Source organism: Oncorhynchus clarkii, chromosome 19 (assembly GCF_045791955.1).
Source record: "Oncorhynchus clarkii lewisi isolate Uvic-CL-2024 chromosome 19, UVic_Ocla_1.0, whole genome shotgun sequence".
Classification (NCBI taxonomy): domain Eukaryota; kingdom Metazoa; phylum Chordata; class Actinopteri; order Salmoniformes; family Salmonidae; genus Oncorhynchus; species Oncorhynchus clarkii.
In genome coordinates this window covers 11,058,597-11,074,056 of record NC_092165.1, presented here as the reverse complement: position 1 = coordinate 11,074,056, position 15,460 = coordinate 11,058,597, and the positions used below count along the sequence as shown (strand labels likewise).

The 15,460-nt window shown below is 45.2% G+C and overlaps 1 protein-coding gene across 1 annotated transcript in view; it reads right to left on the bottom strand.

Moving 5' to 3' along the window:
- Nucleotides 1-15,460, bottom strand: part of LOC139375543 (serine/threonine-protein kinase DCLK2-like) — a 55,518-nt gene that overhangs the window by 8,079 nt on the left and 31,979 nt on the right. The window contains exons 3-6 of the mRNA XM_071117373.1: nucleotides 6,425-6,527; nucleotides 3,596-3,703; nucleotides 3,276-3,329; nucleotides 1,584-1,678 (exon numbers count right to left, since the gene is read on the bottom strand). Of these exons, the coding sequence (XP_070973474.1) occupies nucleotides 1,584-1,678; nucleotides 3,276-3,329; nucleotides 3,596-3,703; nucleotides 6,425-6,527 (360 nt within the window). The remainder of the gene's footprint in view (nucleotides 1-1,583; nucleotides 1,679-3,275; nucleotides 3,330-3,595; nucleotides 3,704-6,424; nucleotides 6,528-15,460) is intronic.

The following is a 15,460-nucleotide window of genomic DNA, read 5'->3' as shown; positions in this document are numbered from 1 at the left end:
TGGGAATCTTGTTAAAGTTGAGGGTCGCATGGATTCCACTCAATATCAGCAGATTCTTGGGAATAATGTTGAAGAATCAGTCACAAAGTTGAAGTTACGCCGGGGCTGGATATTTCAACAAGACAACGACCCAAAACACTGCTCAAAATCTACCCGGGCATTTGTGCAGAGGAACAAGTACAATGTTCTGGAATGGCCATCCCAGTCCCCAGACCTGAATATCATTGAGAATCTGTGGGATGATTTGAAGCGGGCTGTCCATGCTCGGCAACCATCAAACCTAACTGAACTGGAGATGTTTTGTAAGGAGGAATGGTCCACAATACCGTCATCCAGAATCCAGAACCTCATTAGAGGCTATGGGAAGCGTCTAGAGTCTGTTATTTTAGCAAAAGCAGGCTCTACTAAATATTGATGTGATGTTTTCTATTGGGGTGCCCAAATTTATGCACCGGTCTATTTTGTTTTGATGCATATTGCACATTTTCTGTTAATCCAATAAACCTCATTTCACTACTGAAATATTACTGTGTCCATCAGTTATTTGATAGATCAAAATGAAATTGCTGATCCAAACACCCAATTATTTATAAATGTAAATTGTCAGGGGTGCCCAAACTTTCATACGACTGTATGTAGCTCAATGGAAAGACAGAAGACGATTCTACAAAAAAACGTCTCTTCTGAATTGCTCTTACAGTTCTCCATTCTGTGGACGTTGTGTGCCTACCCAAACTCAAAAGAAAGTGAGCAGATATATATATCACTGTGTTAATTATGCATTTGGCGTAAAATAAGTGTTCTGCCCTTCAGAACAGTACAGGGTGTTAGGACCTATCTTAATGGATAGGCCTTCCCTACTGTCACTTATCAGGCACAGAAAGAGGAAACACAAACTTTAATGGATCAAAATGATGACCAATGTTGGAAATAATGAATAATTTGACGAGAGGCCTTTTCCAAAAAGAGAGCTGTGATGGCTGTTTGAATAGGTTATATGGGTTATTATAAGACTCCTTTTTCAAGCATTCTTGGCTTTCACATGCGACAGAATCTGCCAAGTCATCTCAGTAATCTTTTCTATTATGGAAGAGAAGCTCTTTCAACACTTCTAGAAGTACACATAAGCCTTATTTCAGTTACCTGGACTAGAAAACTGTATGCATTATTTAGTACGCTATCTAAAGGAGGAATCTCAAGCTGAAACACCTTTGAACTGGGTGGATTACATCATCAATCTTTCTTTTCAATACTTTACTTTGTGATGTCTTTCAGAGTCACTAAGTTCTATCAAACGTTATGGACCTGCCAAGTAAACACGGTGTAGGTGTTGCCAAACTGTAATAATCATCTCGAGAACGTTTAAGTGCTGTTGTCCCCACTGTCAACAGATTCAAGCGTTCTGGCCAACCACTATTCCTGATCTAGTGCACTTGAGGTTAAATCATTTGCTACTATATGTTTATTTATAGCATGTGTCTAAATATACAATCACCCTTCCTATACGGGAACATACAGTACAATATCATTATCTGGAGATTATTGGTGGTGTGTGTGTGAGACACGGTGTGTGTGTGACTCACCTTGAAGCTGTGTATACTGCGGGGGCTGGTGGGGGAGGAGCTATTGGATTTGGTGGACTTGGGGGTGGAGATCGTACTGCTGGGGACACCATTGACTGGTGGGGGGGAGAAGAGAAGAGGAGAGCGACAGCGAGAGAGAGAGAGAGAGAGAAAGAGAGAGAGAGAGAGCCATAGTAAGACAATGATAGGGCTAGGGCTGGCCCAACAGGACGTGCTGATGTGGGGAAGGGCAAACGAGAGAGGAAGTCCTTTTTCCTCTGGAGAGATGTGGCTGGTTAAAAGTGTATTACTGTTATTACATTGTGTATTCTATTTTTCTTCATTTCTTTGAATACTAAAGGAAATGCCTCTATCACAGGAAGTGATATAAGATAGGGCAGGAAATCCATTTGTGACACAACAAAGTTCACTTTGAATGGGTTTACTTTCACTGAGTTGAAAAATCTCTGTACTAACAGTTCTCCACCACGAATTCAAGTCCATGACCTTTCCTTAAGACCAAGTGCTAGATTTTCTTCAGGTGTAGTGTGGCGTTTCGTGTCTAGAACTGTGTGTGACAGTCCAACTTCCTGTCCGGTCCCCTCTGGGGGGAAGCAGGTCGTGTTTGGCTCCAACAGACAAACACGAAGGGTCACACCAGGTGCCTCCGCAGGCTGCCTGGATAATCTGTCTGCAGCTTAGGCCACACGAAAGCTACGACCCTGAGGGTTCAAGGGTACCTCAAGCAGCCTACCTCCAGGAACCTCCCTGTGTCACAACCAGTCCTCTCCTCAAACAACAGGGCCAGGCATGGCCTTTCTTTGGAGAAGTCGGCTGTATTGGTAATGGTAGTGTATTTCTGTGAAAGGCCTCATCTGCCACACACTCTAGGTTCTTGGCAGGTACACTGCCACACGCTGTACCCGTTCCCTGAGACAACCAATCTGGACCTGCGAACAACAGTCAGAACCACCAATACAGTACAGCACCTACTAGGGAATGTGATGCCAGACAACTGATGTGATTATTCAATTCAATTAGAAGGGCTCAGTGAAAGCAGCTGAAGACTAAAGCACTGAGGCTAATTTAGTACATGGGTTTGTATCAGCTGGTCCTGCACCAGTCTGTGCTCAGATTAGATGCATACTGTAGAAGCCAGATAGAGTTTCTGGGCCAGGAAGAGAGGAGAGAGAAAAATAGAGAGCGAAAAAAAGAGAGAGCAAGAGCCAGAGAAAGAGAGGGGGAGAAAGAGAGAGCGATATCCAGAGATCTTTAAATAGTCTTTGGTCAGGGTGGCAGGCCAGGGAGGTCAACAGTGGAGCAGAGCTCCTTCAGAGTAATTGATGGCACTTCATTACACAGCAGGAGTCTGACTGACATTACAATATACTGTACTGAAGGAGACTAACTGGACCTCTCACAGGTCCCCGTCAGCCACAAGGTCAACCTCAGGCCACGGGTGTACTGACCAAGACTCCAAGCAGTCAGGAACCTCAAAAGGGTTTAATTGGTGCCCTCTCTGAGAAAGACTTGTGATTATTGTTAACATATTGTGGTGATGATTAAGGCCAGGAGTCATTCCTGGTTAGGCTTCATGCTCAGGGGAAAACTCATGGTCCTAGCAATGATAGCTAGCGAGATGCAAATGAGTGGTTTGTTTGTGTGGGGTAATGGGCCAATAGAGTGGGCAGTGCAGGATGTCAACAGGCTTACCTGGGGATTTAACAGGAGACTGGCTACTGGTGGAGTAATGGATTGGTCTTCTTACTGCAGAGAGAAAGAGAGAGAGATTTGCAAAAAACAATTTTACAGGTCGAGGTTTCAATGTCCAACTTAAACATTGATTATGAGGCTTTAACTGAGCTTAAGAAAAATGTTTGGTAATTGGCCAAATGGCCTGTAGCCTGCCAAAATCCTGAAACTCTTTTTGAGGTGATTACACTAGTTAGTGTCACATGAAAATCAGTTACTCAGTCCATCACCCAATAACTGTGTGTGTGTTTGTTTGTGTGTACGTGCATGCATGTGTATACCTATGCCAGGGGACTTGATACGGCGTGAGAGTCCAGGGCTCTTGCTCCCAGCAGCCCTTGTTGGAGTAGGCGAGCGAGCAGAGTATGAAGACTTGAGCACCCGGCATTCTGTGAAGACAACACACACAGGGTTAAAACCACACAGACACCGACCTCATTTCCTATCTAGCACAATTCAATACAGTCCCCAGTGTTCCAGTCAAACTATTTTAAAACAGCTCCAGCTAGGAACTAGCTCTATAATATAATTGGCTCTCTTTGAGAAAGCATTAAGTAGGGAGTGTTCAAGAAGTTAAGAATGTTTAATTCACGCAGAGAGCTTTCCACAAAAAAATAATAATAAACATTTGCTTTTTCCAAACGAACACCACATGTGCAGTCATCTGTGGCTCTGTGCGCGCCATAACGGCATGAAAAATGCACAAGCTGTGGTAATTACGCTATCGTGTTTGCTGCCTGCTGCGCTGCTACCAACGCCGTTGTGTTAGTAGCGTTTCACAGAGGTGCGTACACCAGTTGACAAGGCTGACAGCGCTGCATGCTGGAGCAGTAGGTGTTGGGGTAACGAGGTTGGTGGTTCAACTGTTTTGGTGGTGTTGCACAGACACATAAAACAGTGGAGGCTGCTGAGGGGAGGACAGCTCATAATAAATGGCTGGAACCGAATGAATGGAATGGTATCAAACACATGGAAACCACGTGTTCAATGTATTTGATACCATTCCACTGATCCCGCTCCAGCCGCTACCACGAGCCCCGTCCTCCCCAATTAAGGTGCCACCAACCGCCTGTGATAGAGTTGTTTTAGCAGCGTTGACGACAGAGCGAGCTGCGTTCAGGAGCAGCATATGACTGGTTACTGTAATGAGACTAGTGGTTAAACTGTCTGGGTCATGACAGATGCTGTTAATTGGGGGGTGTTACAGTGTTAGACGCTATTATGACACCATGAACACAGAGGAGGTACCAACCAGCTGTGGCCAGTTGGAGACAAATTATTCCCAATAAAGTGGACGTGACCCAAGCCTGTTATTGTAGCAGACCCCAGGTGCGATTCAGTTTACTACGATGCTAGCTACTGTACCATGCAAGTTTGTTGACTTGCGGTGTTGACTTTTTATATCGTTCCCTATGTTTGGATTTGACACTGTTCTCCACAATTGAGTCTGACAGTGCAACAGCCCCTTGGGACTCCTGTAAGACACTGTGCAAAGACTTAGCAGCTGAAAAGAGGTACCTAGAGCAAACACTTGTTTTTGAGAAGACCTAATTCTTCAAATGGAGCCTGGCAGGAGAAGTAGGACAAGGAAGCGCTAAAACAACTGAAGAACAGATTCAGATGAAGAAACTAAACACTCATCGTTAGAACAAACAGTGTTTACACCGGTGTGTGTGTGTGTGTTTTAAAGATGCACTATGCAGAAATGACAGCCATTTCCTTGTTGCTAACAATCTAATAGTTTGCCTAATTTCTGTTTATGTGAAAAAACAAGCAAGTATAGTGCAGAGAATCATTGTACCATCTAAACTGCTGTGACATATATTTTCAGCTGGTGTACAAAACCGAAAGTAAAAAGACACAAAAAACAAAACTTTAAAATGGGCCATATAGAAAGAGCACATAGAACAGATCTACCGCTTCTTAGACTTGCTTTCAATGCGAGTGACAGATCTATACCTCACATTTCTTTGTGAATTTTGTCAGGTTGTCCAAAAAGTGACATATTGCAGATTTAAATGTTATGTTACAGGAGCAACACTAAGAAAACAGGATGTAGCTAGAACCTTGGGAATAGTTTGGAGAAGTGTCTAAAATTAGCCTGTTTGGATATTATAGACAGTACATCCTGTCTCCACCTTATCTAGCACAGAGGATAGGGGACTGCAGAGGAGTTGTACTGACATCGGCCTGCTTAAGATAACAATGGGCTAGCTATGAAGAGGCCATATCCTGCTGCAGTAGGGGGTATCGCTGTGGACATATTTTAAGTGATTTTCAAGAACGGCTTCTTCTCAACACAGGGATGGTACATATTCACATAATGACAGTCACTGAAGAACCCTGGAATGGAATGAACTACTACTACTACACCCTACAAAATGTGACTGCAGCCACCTTCCCCTACAGAAGGCAGGAATCTGTGTGTGTTCAGACCGATAGTCTCACACATACTGTAATCAATAGTTTCCTTCTCTTGGAGGAGAGGAATGAATTCAGACATTGAGTGATGATCACACTATGTCAGAGTCATGATTAAGTCATGATTATGTTAGAGTCATCATTAAGCATCACGAGTCACCGGAACCACTTTTAGAACAATTATGAGACTCATTCAACTGAGAAAATGAACGTTCACTATTGTGTGGTTGACAGATAATTATCATGTTACACCATTCAGACACACTTCATCCTGACTTCTACTATGAAAAGGGGAAAGTGGTTTGGCATTGACATCTCTTTAGGGAAGTTACACTATACTATGAGAGACAGAAAGGAGGGGTGAGTCCAAAATGGCAACATGTTCCCAATAGAGTACACTCCTTTTCACCAGAGCCCTATGGAGGCTCTATAGGGAATAGTGTGCAATTTATAGGACCTTTATTTAACCAGGAAGTCCCATTGAGGTCAGAAGACCTCTTTGCCGAGAGAGACCTGGCATGTCCCACGCACCCTATGAAGGAAAGAGGGAGGAAAGGGTTGGGACAGAGAGGCCATAGAAATATAGACACTAGAACAGGAATCTACACCTATTTCTATGAGAGAGACCAAGGTTTCACAACATATAGGTGATGTTAGATGTAGTGAGTCAGGCCTACCAGAAGCCTTACCACTGTGATCCAACAGGAAGTCATCCTGGGCATAGCGGTACTTCTCTGGGCCGCATGCGATGAACACGTCGTCCTCGCCGAAGAAGTCCTGGAGACAGGTGATCTGGGGAGAGGGAGAGAGGGAGGGGGGAGGGAGTGAGAGAGAGAGTGAGGGAGAGATGTGCAGAGGAAGGTAAGCTAGAAGAGGAATTATGTGTAGGTCCTTGAGTTGAGGAAAAACTCTGGGCACTAGTTCTAGAAATATTATGGGCCCTCACATCTTCTAAAAGGTGTGTCTAATGGGGTGTACCCATACCACGCATCTCTGTGGAGAATCAACTCGTTTCCTTTGTGGAAACAGTAGCTCATCCACCATTTAGCATGCAGACATAAGCCGAATGGGAATCCAATCGTTTCACACCCCATTGTACTCACTATTGCATAATCTGTGTGTGAACATCCCACTCTCCGGGACATAGTCTTTCAGATGATTCTACTAAACATCACCATTAGATTAGAGCTGGATCCCACTCTCCGGGACATAGTCTTTCAGATGATTCTACTAAACATCACCATTAGATTAGAGCTGGATACCACTCTCCAGGACATAGTCTTTCAGATGATTCTACTAAACATCACCATTAGATTAGAGCTAGATCCCACTCTCCGGGACATAGTCTATCACCATTAGATTAGAGCTGGATCCCACTCTGGTAGAACTGGAGGAGAAGGAGGGGCCATTATTATAATACATGTCATGTTGTTGAAGGATGTCTGTGCTATTTCATTATTTTCTGCGCATCACTGTGTGTGTGTGTGTGTGTGTGTGTGTGTGTGTGTGTGTGTGTGTGTGTGTGTGTGTGTGTGTGTGTGTATGTGGCTACATGCTGACGGCTCGCTCGAACAGCCCAATTAAAATCTGTCTGCGATGTGATAGCTCTTTCATGGTTGCTAAGCTCAGTGCCACAATGGACGAGGCAACACTTTACAGCTTATAGCAAAGAGCTGAGGGTCAAAACATCACAACAATAAAGTACTGCAGAGTCTAAATACACTGTCATGTGAGGAAATCACTGCAGCAAAGCATTTCTGTTGTGTAGGCCGTTTCTTTCTCTCTCTCTCCTTCACCTTCCATCTCCATTTTGTCTTCTCTCCACCTCCAGCTTAGTGTTTTTTGTCATGAATCTTGCCCTGGAGGCAGCTCTGCAGATTGGTCACTAGCTGGCACATGATTCTAAACCTAGCCTTACGTTCATTTTGACTTGCAGCTGGCCCATCTAGCGGACATCTCTCAGTTCTGCCTCCAGGGCAAGATTCATGACAATAAAAGTCAACCTGCCTTCCACCTCTCCTTTCTCTCATGTAATATCTATAGCTACCATGATTTAATCACACAAAGCAGAGGGAGTTGCGCCTACATTACTTATCCACACACACACACATACACAAGCTCCTCTGCATTACTGTGGTAGTGCATTCAGCCCAGGCAGGCAGGGAGAATCAGTGGGTGGACAGGCAGGAAGGGGATTCCTTTATCATCATCATCTCACCCCCACACATCCCACTCATACCCTGGGAGAGGGCAGAGAGGGTTGACTGGAGCCAGTTAGGTAGGCAGATGGGACAGCCACAGAAGCTTGGGGGTTGAGGCAGTGGAAGAGAGATGGAGAGCAGTCTGCTGGAGGACCTTCTCTCTCAGGACTGCAGATTTATACATTTCCCAACTCAAAACAGCAACAGCCATCATAACACATTGACCAAAATCCTCTTCCAATACAGATTCAAAATCTCCTCCATCCCCACACATCATTTTTAGGGCTCAGTCAGAAACTCTGTCATGCGGACTTAATACATGAATGGATGACTTGACTTGGCAGTGTGTTGTGAGGCAAAATCTAAATCAATATCCATTGGAGGCTGAGAGAGACAAACAGACAGAGACAGGAGACAGAGAGAGACAGAGAGAGACAGGAGACAGAGCGAGACAGGAGACAGAGCGAGACAGGAGACAGACAGGAGACAGACAGGAGACAGACAGGAGACAGACAGGAGACAGAGAGGACACAGAGAGGACACAGACAGGAGACAGAGATAAAGAGAGACAAACAGAGACAGACAGGAGACTGAGCGAGACAGGAGACAGACAGGAGACAGACAGGAGACATACAGGAGACAGACAGGAGACAGAGAGGACACAGAGAGGACACAGAGAGGACACAGAGAGGACACAGACAGGAGACAGAGATAAAGAGAGACAAACAGAGACAGACAAGAGACTGAGCGAGACAGGAGACAGACAGGAGACAGAGAGGACACAGAGAGGACACAGACAGGACACAGACAGGACACAGACAGGACACAGACAGGACACAGACAGGACACAGACAGGACACAGAGATAAAGAGACAAACAGAGACAGACAGAGACAGACAGATAAAAAGAGACAGAGAGAGACAGAGAGCGGTGAGGTGAGAGGAGGCGTGTGTGTTTGGCAGGCAGTGGCTCTTGGGTGGCATAGCTGAAATGGCTGCCATTCCACAGCCGGGATCACTCATACTGAGCAGCTGATAACCCGGACAACCAGCCATATGTTGGCATCGTCATAGCGACGGCTTTAAGACCGGGAGCAGTAGACATTGTTGGAACACTTCAGCTGCCTTTGATGATCTTTCCCATTGGATGAATGCCTTCACAACACATATGTAACCTACAGGTTACTGATCCTATGAGATGTGATAGTGTACATCCACCATGGATTAAGTCCAGTACCATGAGTACATTGTTAATGAAAAGGACAAACCATATGAGCTAATTTCGCTAAGCTGCTCAATGGTGCTGCCAAGTATTAGTATTTTACGAGGATCCCCATTAGCTGCTGCTAACACAGTAAATACTCTTCCTGGGATCCACACCAAACACACTACAGACTGAGGTAAAACATTCTACTAATATGCAGACTCACAGTGACACATCAAATATTCCCAGAATCTAATGCCATAAGCATAAGCTGACATAACAGTGAAGTTCAGAACACTGCAGATCTAGGGTTAGAAAAGCCAGTAGTTTTCCATCCATCCAGGGCTGAGCTGTGTACAGTCCAGGGACAGTCTGCATTATGAGGACACGGTGTATGACAGCCAGCAGCCTCAGACTGCTGAGGTGGCCTTGTCACTGTGTCCCCTGCCTGGGTACAGGCCAGTGGTGATGACACCAGCAGACAGGACAGGAGACGTTGGTGACAGTGCGGGGAGGACACTATAATGGGTACAGTGCACAACACAAGCCCAACACTTTTCACTTCCACACAGACGTTTGACAATTTGACTACAGAAGAGGCACTAGTTAGTCTCTTCTGAATTCACCTTTCAGTTGTCAGAGAGGAGAGTGAATTAGACAGGGTCATTTCGTATCGCCCCTGGAAACGGTTGCCGGTTGATTGCCACCTGGGAAACCACTGTGGCCACCCCACAGTGGGGCGATGTGATTGTCCAGGAGGCTTCAGGCCTGGCTACCATCGTGGCAGGGGGAGCGGTTTATCCATTAATGCCACCACCCCCAGCCTCCCGGAGGCTGAATAGGATGACTGTAGATCACTGTGGGTCATTTAAGATGGCCTGTGGTTCCCAGGAGGCCAAAGACAGACAGAGATAAGGGGATATACTCACAGGGTTTTGGAAATAGAGGTGAGAAAGAAGGGATAAGAGAGATCTTTAAACAAGGTTGTGTACACAATGTCTGCTCCTACAGCTTGCCAGAAGAAGCACAGTCCCAATTTTGCCGATCAGATACTCTAGAGAGCTTCCTCTCTAAGTGCATACTGAGGCAACGGTACCGTCTGGGGGAATAGTAGAGAACAGATTAATAAGGCAGGATAAGGATGTCAGACCTCATAGTCCATGTTGCTGTTTGTGTTCCCTTGACGACCGCTGCCAGGATCAACAACAGCCAATGGCACACAGACTCTGTCAGGTTGAATTAGTCCTATTGGGGAGATTAATCGTTTGGGGGGGGGGGGGGGGAATCTTATGGCTGTGTGTCTTTGGTGAGTGTGTGGTCATCTTATGTGTGTGTCTGTGTTTCTTTGGGGTGACATCTGTAACCTCAGTTTGCCTGCCCATCTCACACACTTGTTTTAATGGACCTTTCCTTGTTCTCTGTCTATCCCTCTCTGGTCTCCCCATCTCTCCTATTCTGCCCTGGCCGACCCAGCAACAGAGAGAAATATGGGTTGAAGACTTGGGGGGGCAAAACACACCCCCTAAAACAGCTGCTGTTGTATGAGAAAGTCAGAGCTAAAATATCTGATTTGATATTTAATTAACGACTGTTTATTAGTGGTTCAATTATGAGGTTGGCATTTAGATCGACAATGGGTTGTTCCTATGAGGATATTGATGTGAAAAATCCATCATTGTCAGGCTCATGCTGTGGGCTATAAAATAACAATTTAAACAGATTAAAACATTCAGGATGATGTTATTACTAGAAGACAGCATGTTTGGAAAACCATCAACAAAAAAGACATTGCTCATCCTAATTTCTTAATTCCATTCTTTTAGATGTGTGTGTATTGTTAGACACTACTGTACTGTTGGAGCTAGAGAAACAAGTATTTCGCCACACTCGCAATAACATCTGCTAGATATGTGTATGCAACCAATACAATTTGATTTGACATTGATGTGAGCTAAAATATCCCTTTCACCCAATGGAGAATTGGGCTAAATTATCCCCGAAAGGGACGTGGACTCTGACTGAACTGACAGATGTGAAGGCCATTGAGCTAACAACCACTGTGGGACAGAAAGAAGCCTACCCAGCTCTCGTACAGGACAAACAGAACATCACAAAACCTTTTGCGTCTTGAAACGGAGCTGGAATGTCATCACTCTTTCACAGAGAAAAAGATACTCATCAACTGAAAAGCAAGACAGCGGTTCTCATAAAAAGTGAGTGGAGTAGACTAGGCTACAGCTCCTGATCGTTGCTTACTTCCCTTTCCATAATGAAGGTGGTTGCGGGTCGATTAGTGGGTGTATTCTGAGGCGCTGCAGTGGGAGTGAGGATGAAAATAGAGACCCCCATTATCATCATCATCACAGGCCTGACAGCCCAATTGCTGTAATCATGGGGTGGGAGGGTGACAGTAATAAGAGCGTAAGAGGGGGTCGGACCTCCCGGAATGGAGGAGAGAGGGAGTGAAGAAAGAGGGATGGTTTGGGAGAGAGAGCTGGTTTATGCAGAAGAGAAGAGCAAGGAGGGAGGGAAAAAGAGGGGGATAGTTTAGAAGGAGCGAGAGAGAGGGAAACTCTGTGTCTGCTGCCTTCAGCAAGGTTGTAGTAGCGTACTGCAATCCACAGTACCATGGAACAGGAGTCAGGACAGAGTGCATTGTGGGATATTGGGGTTGTCCTCACACAGGTTATCAACTATTCAGAGCCGTAGGCTACACACCATAAGCACGAACATGCAAATGAATCCTCCTCATTCCAAATGTATGATAATTGCATTCCTCTTTTTAAGACTGATGAGCTAGTTAGTTACTCCACGGTGCAGTAAACTGTTGCTTAGTCTGTGAGTGGAGTGTAGACTACTGGTTAATTCTTTTAGATTAGAGTGGTAACTCTCCTCCCTCATGTTAGACAACCAGCCTTTGATGAGACGGATGGAGAGGAAAAACACAGAGCTAGGGGGAGAAATTAAGCTCATCATTAGCTAGCTGCGCTGAATTAAGACTAGCGATTAGCGGCTAAACACTGTAGGCTTTTTACCAGCGCAAATTCCAGTTGGCCTCAAATCCATACGGAGGTGGCTTTTGAATAGCCTAAACCACCAAACAACTGCAAAAAGGAGCTGGCTTTAGTATTCATTAGGCCTTCCTCAGTGAGACCAGGCAACGGCAGCAGAAAGCAGAAACCTTACATTCAAATCTCAGTTGAGGGAATATTAATTCTGAGAACCTTTAACAGAGCAGTACCAAATGAGCGTGTCACTGTGGATTCTCTGCTACCAGACCTTTTAGATGGAAAACCACGGCAATATAACATGATACATACTTAATGAGTGGCATTTTATATTACGACACCTCAAGAAAAATGGCTATTCCTCAGTCAAGGCGAATAGCTCCGAGAACAGTGACAACAAAATCTAAATGTCAGAGAGCTTCTCGCTCCATAAAAACACTAGTATTGCTGCCTGCTGGTGAAATTCCTGTAGCTAATGACTAGCCTAACTCCCCTGTAGACAACTGAACTCTGGCACACCAGACTACAGAGAACTCAGCCCCAGACTACAGAGAATTCAGCCCAGCAGGCCTCTCTCTTACACACTCAGACAGCCAGCTGTGTTTGCCCTCTGAGATCTGAGTCACATCCCTGCGCAGTGACATGATCCTATACCATAATACGGTACACGCCCTCTGATCCTATACCATAATACAGTACACCCCCTCTGATCCTATACCATAATACAGTACACGCCCTCTGATCCTATACCCTAATACAGTACACCCCCACTGATCCTATACCGTAATACAGTACACGCCCTCTGATCCTATACCGTAATACAGTACACCCCCTCTGATCCTATACCCTAATACAGTACACCCCCACTGATCCTATACCGTAATACAGTACACGCCCTCTGATCCTATACCGTAATACAGTACACCCCCTCTGATCCTATACCCTAATACAGTACACGCCCTCTGATCCTATACCGTAATACAGTACACGCCCTCTGATCCTATACCGTAATACAGTACACGCCCTCTGATCCTATACCATAATACAGTACACCCCCTCTGATCCTATACCCTAATACAGTACACCCCCTCTGATCCTATACCCTAATACAGTACACCCCCTCTGATCCTATACCGTAATACAGTACAACCCCTCTGATCCTATACCCTAATACAGTACACCCCCTCTGATCCTATACCCTAATACAGTACACCCCCTCTGATCATATACCCTAATACAGTACACCCCCTAATACAGTACACCCCCTCTGATCCTATACCCCAATACAGTACACCCCCTCTGATCCTATACCCTAATACAGAACACCCCCTCTGATCCTATACCCTAATACAGTACACCCCCTAATACAGTACACCTATACCCTAATACAGTACACCCCCTCTGATCCTATACCCTAATACAGTACACCCCCTCTGATCCTATCCTATACCCTAATACAGTACACCCCCTAATACAGTACACCCCCTCTGATCCTATACCGTAATACAGTACACCCCCTCTGATCCTATACCCTAATACAGTACACCCCCTCTGATCCTATGCCCTAATACAGTACACCCCCTCCGATCCTATACCGTAATACAGTACACCCCCTCTGATCCTGTACCCTAATACAGTACACCCCCTAATACAGTACACCCCCTCTGATCCTATACCCTAATACAGTACACCCCCTCTGATCCTAAACCGTAATACAGTACACCCCCTCTGATCCTATACCCTAATACAGTACACCCCCTCTGATCCTATACCCTAATACAGTACACCCCCTAATACAGTACACCCCCTCTGATCCTATTCCCTAATACAGTACACCCCCTCTGATCCTATACCGTAATACAGTACACCCCCTCTGATCCTATACCCTAATACAGTACACCCCCTCTGATCCTATACCCTAATACAGTACACCCCCTCTGATCCTATACCGTAATACAGGGAGATGAGAGGCTGCGTGGCTAAGGCTAGTGCTGCAGCATGCAAAGTGAAAACATCTTCCTCCACACGCCGTACTGATTTATCTGCACACAGTCACCCACATCCCCTGCAGAGAGAGGGAGAGAGAGGGTAGCTGGCTGGATGTTGTAGTGGAGAAAATTGCTGCGTTAATAATTGATACTTCCTGAAATGCAGCGATGAGGGGGGGATTCTAGCTTCACCGATAAAAGAGAATAATTTCAAAATACAGTAAATAAAACTAAAGCATGAAGTTCTACATTTACAATATGAACTAAGCAAACAGATGAGGTACTACTATAGCTACCATTCTCAGTAACATAGTAAAACATTCTTAATCCCATGTACTTTCAGTCTGAGTCAGCACACCAGTCTCAAGTGTGATTCACGAATCTCAGATTTTACCCACGCCTGAGTCGTGCTCCGTTCCTCTGTTCCTCACCTCCTCCAGAATCCCTGAGCCTCCCTGCTGCCCCTCCTCCATTCCCCCTTTCTTTCACTCATCCTCTTCCTCCACTCCCGCTCTCCTCCCACTAGCATGGGCTAATGATGGAGCCCAGGGGTCTATTCTACTCAGTGGTACAACATTACAGAATGTAGATGGAAATACGATTAATAGAGATAGCATGAGTCTCGATTTTCTAGGGTCTCTACAATACATTTCTCATTTGTACGTTGTGTAATGTTGAATGTTGTCGAATAAGCCTCTGATCTAGCCTCCACAATGCGATCTGTGATCTGTGTCCCGTGTGGGTGAAGTCTGACAATACTCATTCCGCTATCAAATACTGTAGAAACACACTGGACAACACTGTCTCTCTGTTCACCTAAACATCACAGCCCTCTCCAGTCCAGCTGACAGGCCAGGGATGCACGTGTCAGACAAAACAACTCTGCCATACTCTAATGTAAAACAGGCTTACGCGCGGGCCACTAAAATCAGCGTCACACAATTACATCTGTTTGGGATATTATGCACATTCATATCTACGTACAAGACATTATCCTTTGTGATATTAACCATTTTATTAGGGTAATGTACTGAGAACAGTGGGTGAATATGATTATGTGATTAAGCCTAAACAGTGTGTGGGCTGGGCTCTGGGCCTGTATTCACAAGAGTAGGATTGCTGCTATAGGATCAGTTTTAAATAAGATTAAAATGGTCAGGAGGGACCGGATCCTAGATCAGCTCTACTCAAACTCTTTTGAATACGGGCCCAGATCAACTGTTGAGTTATTTCAGAGCGTAAACTATCCCAGAGTTAGCTTCACAGGGATGCTGATAAGAAGAATGGCCCCCAGCTGGTCCGGATTGGACAAAAAAAAACATGGT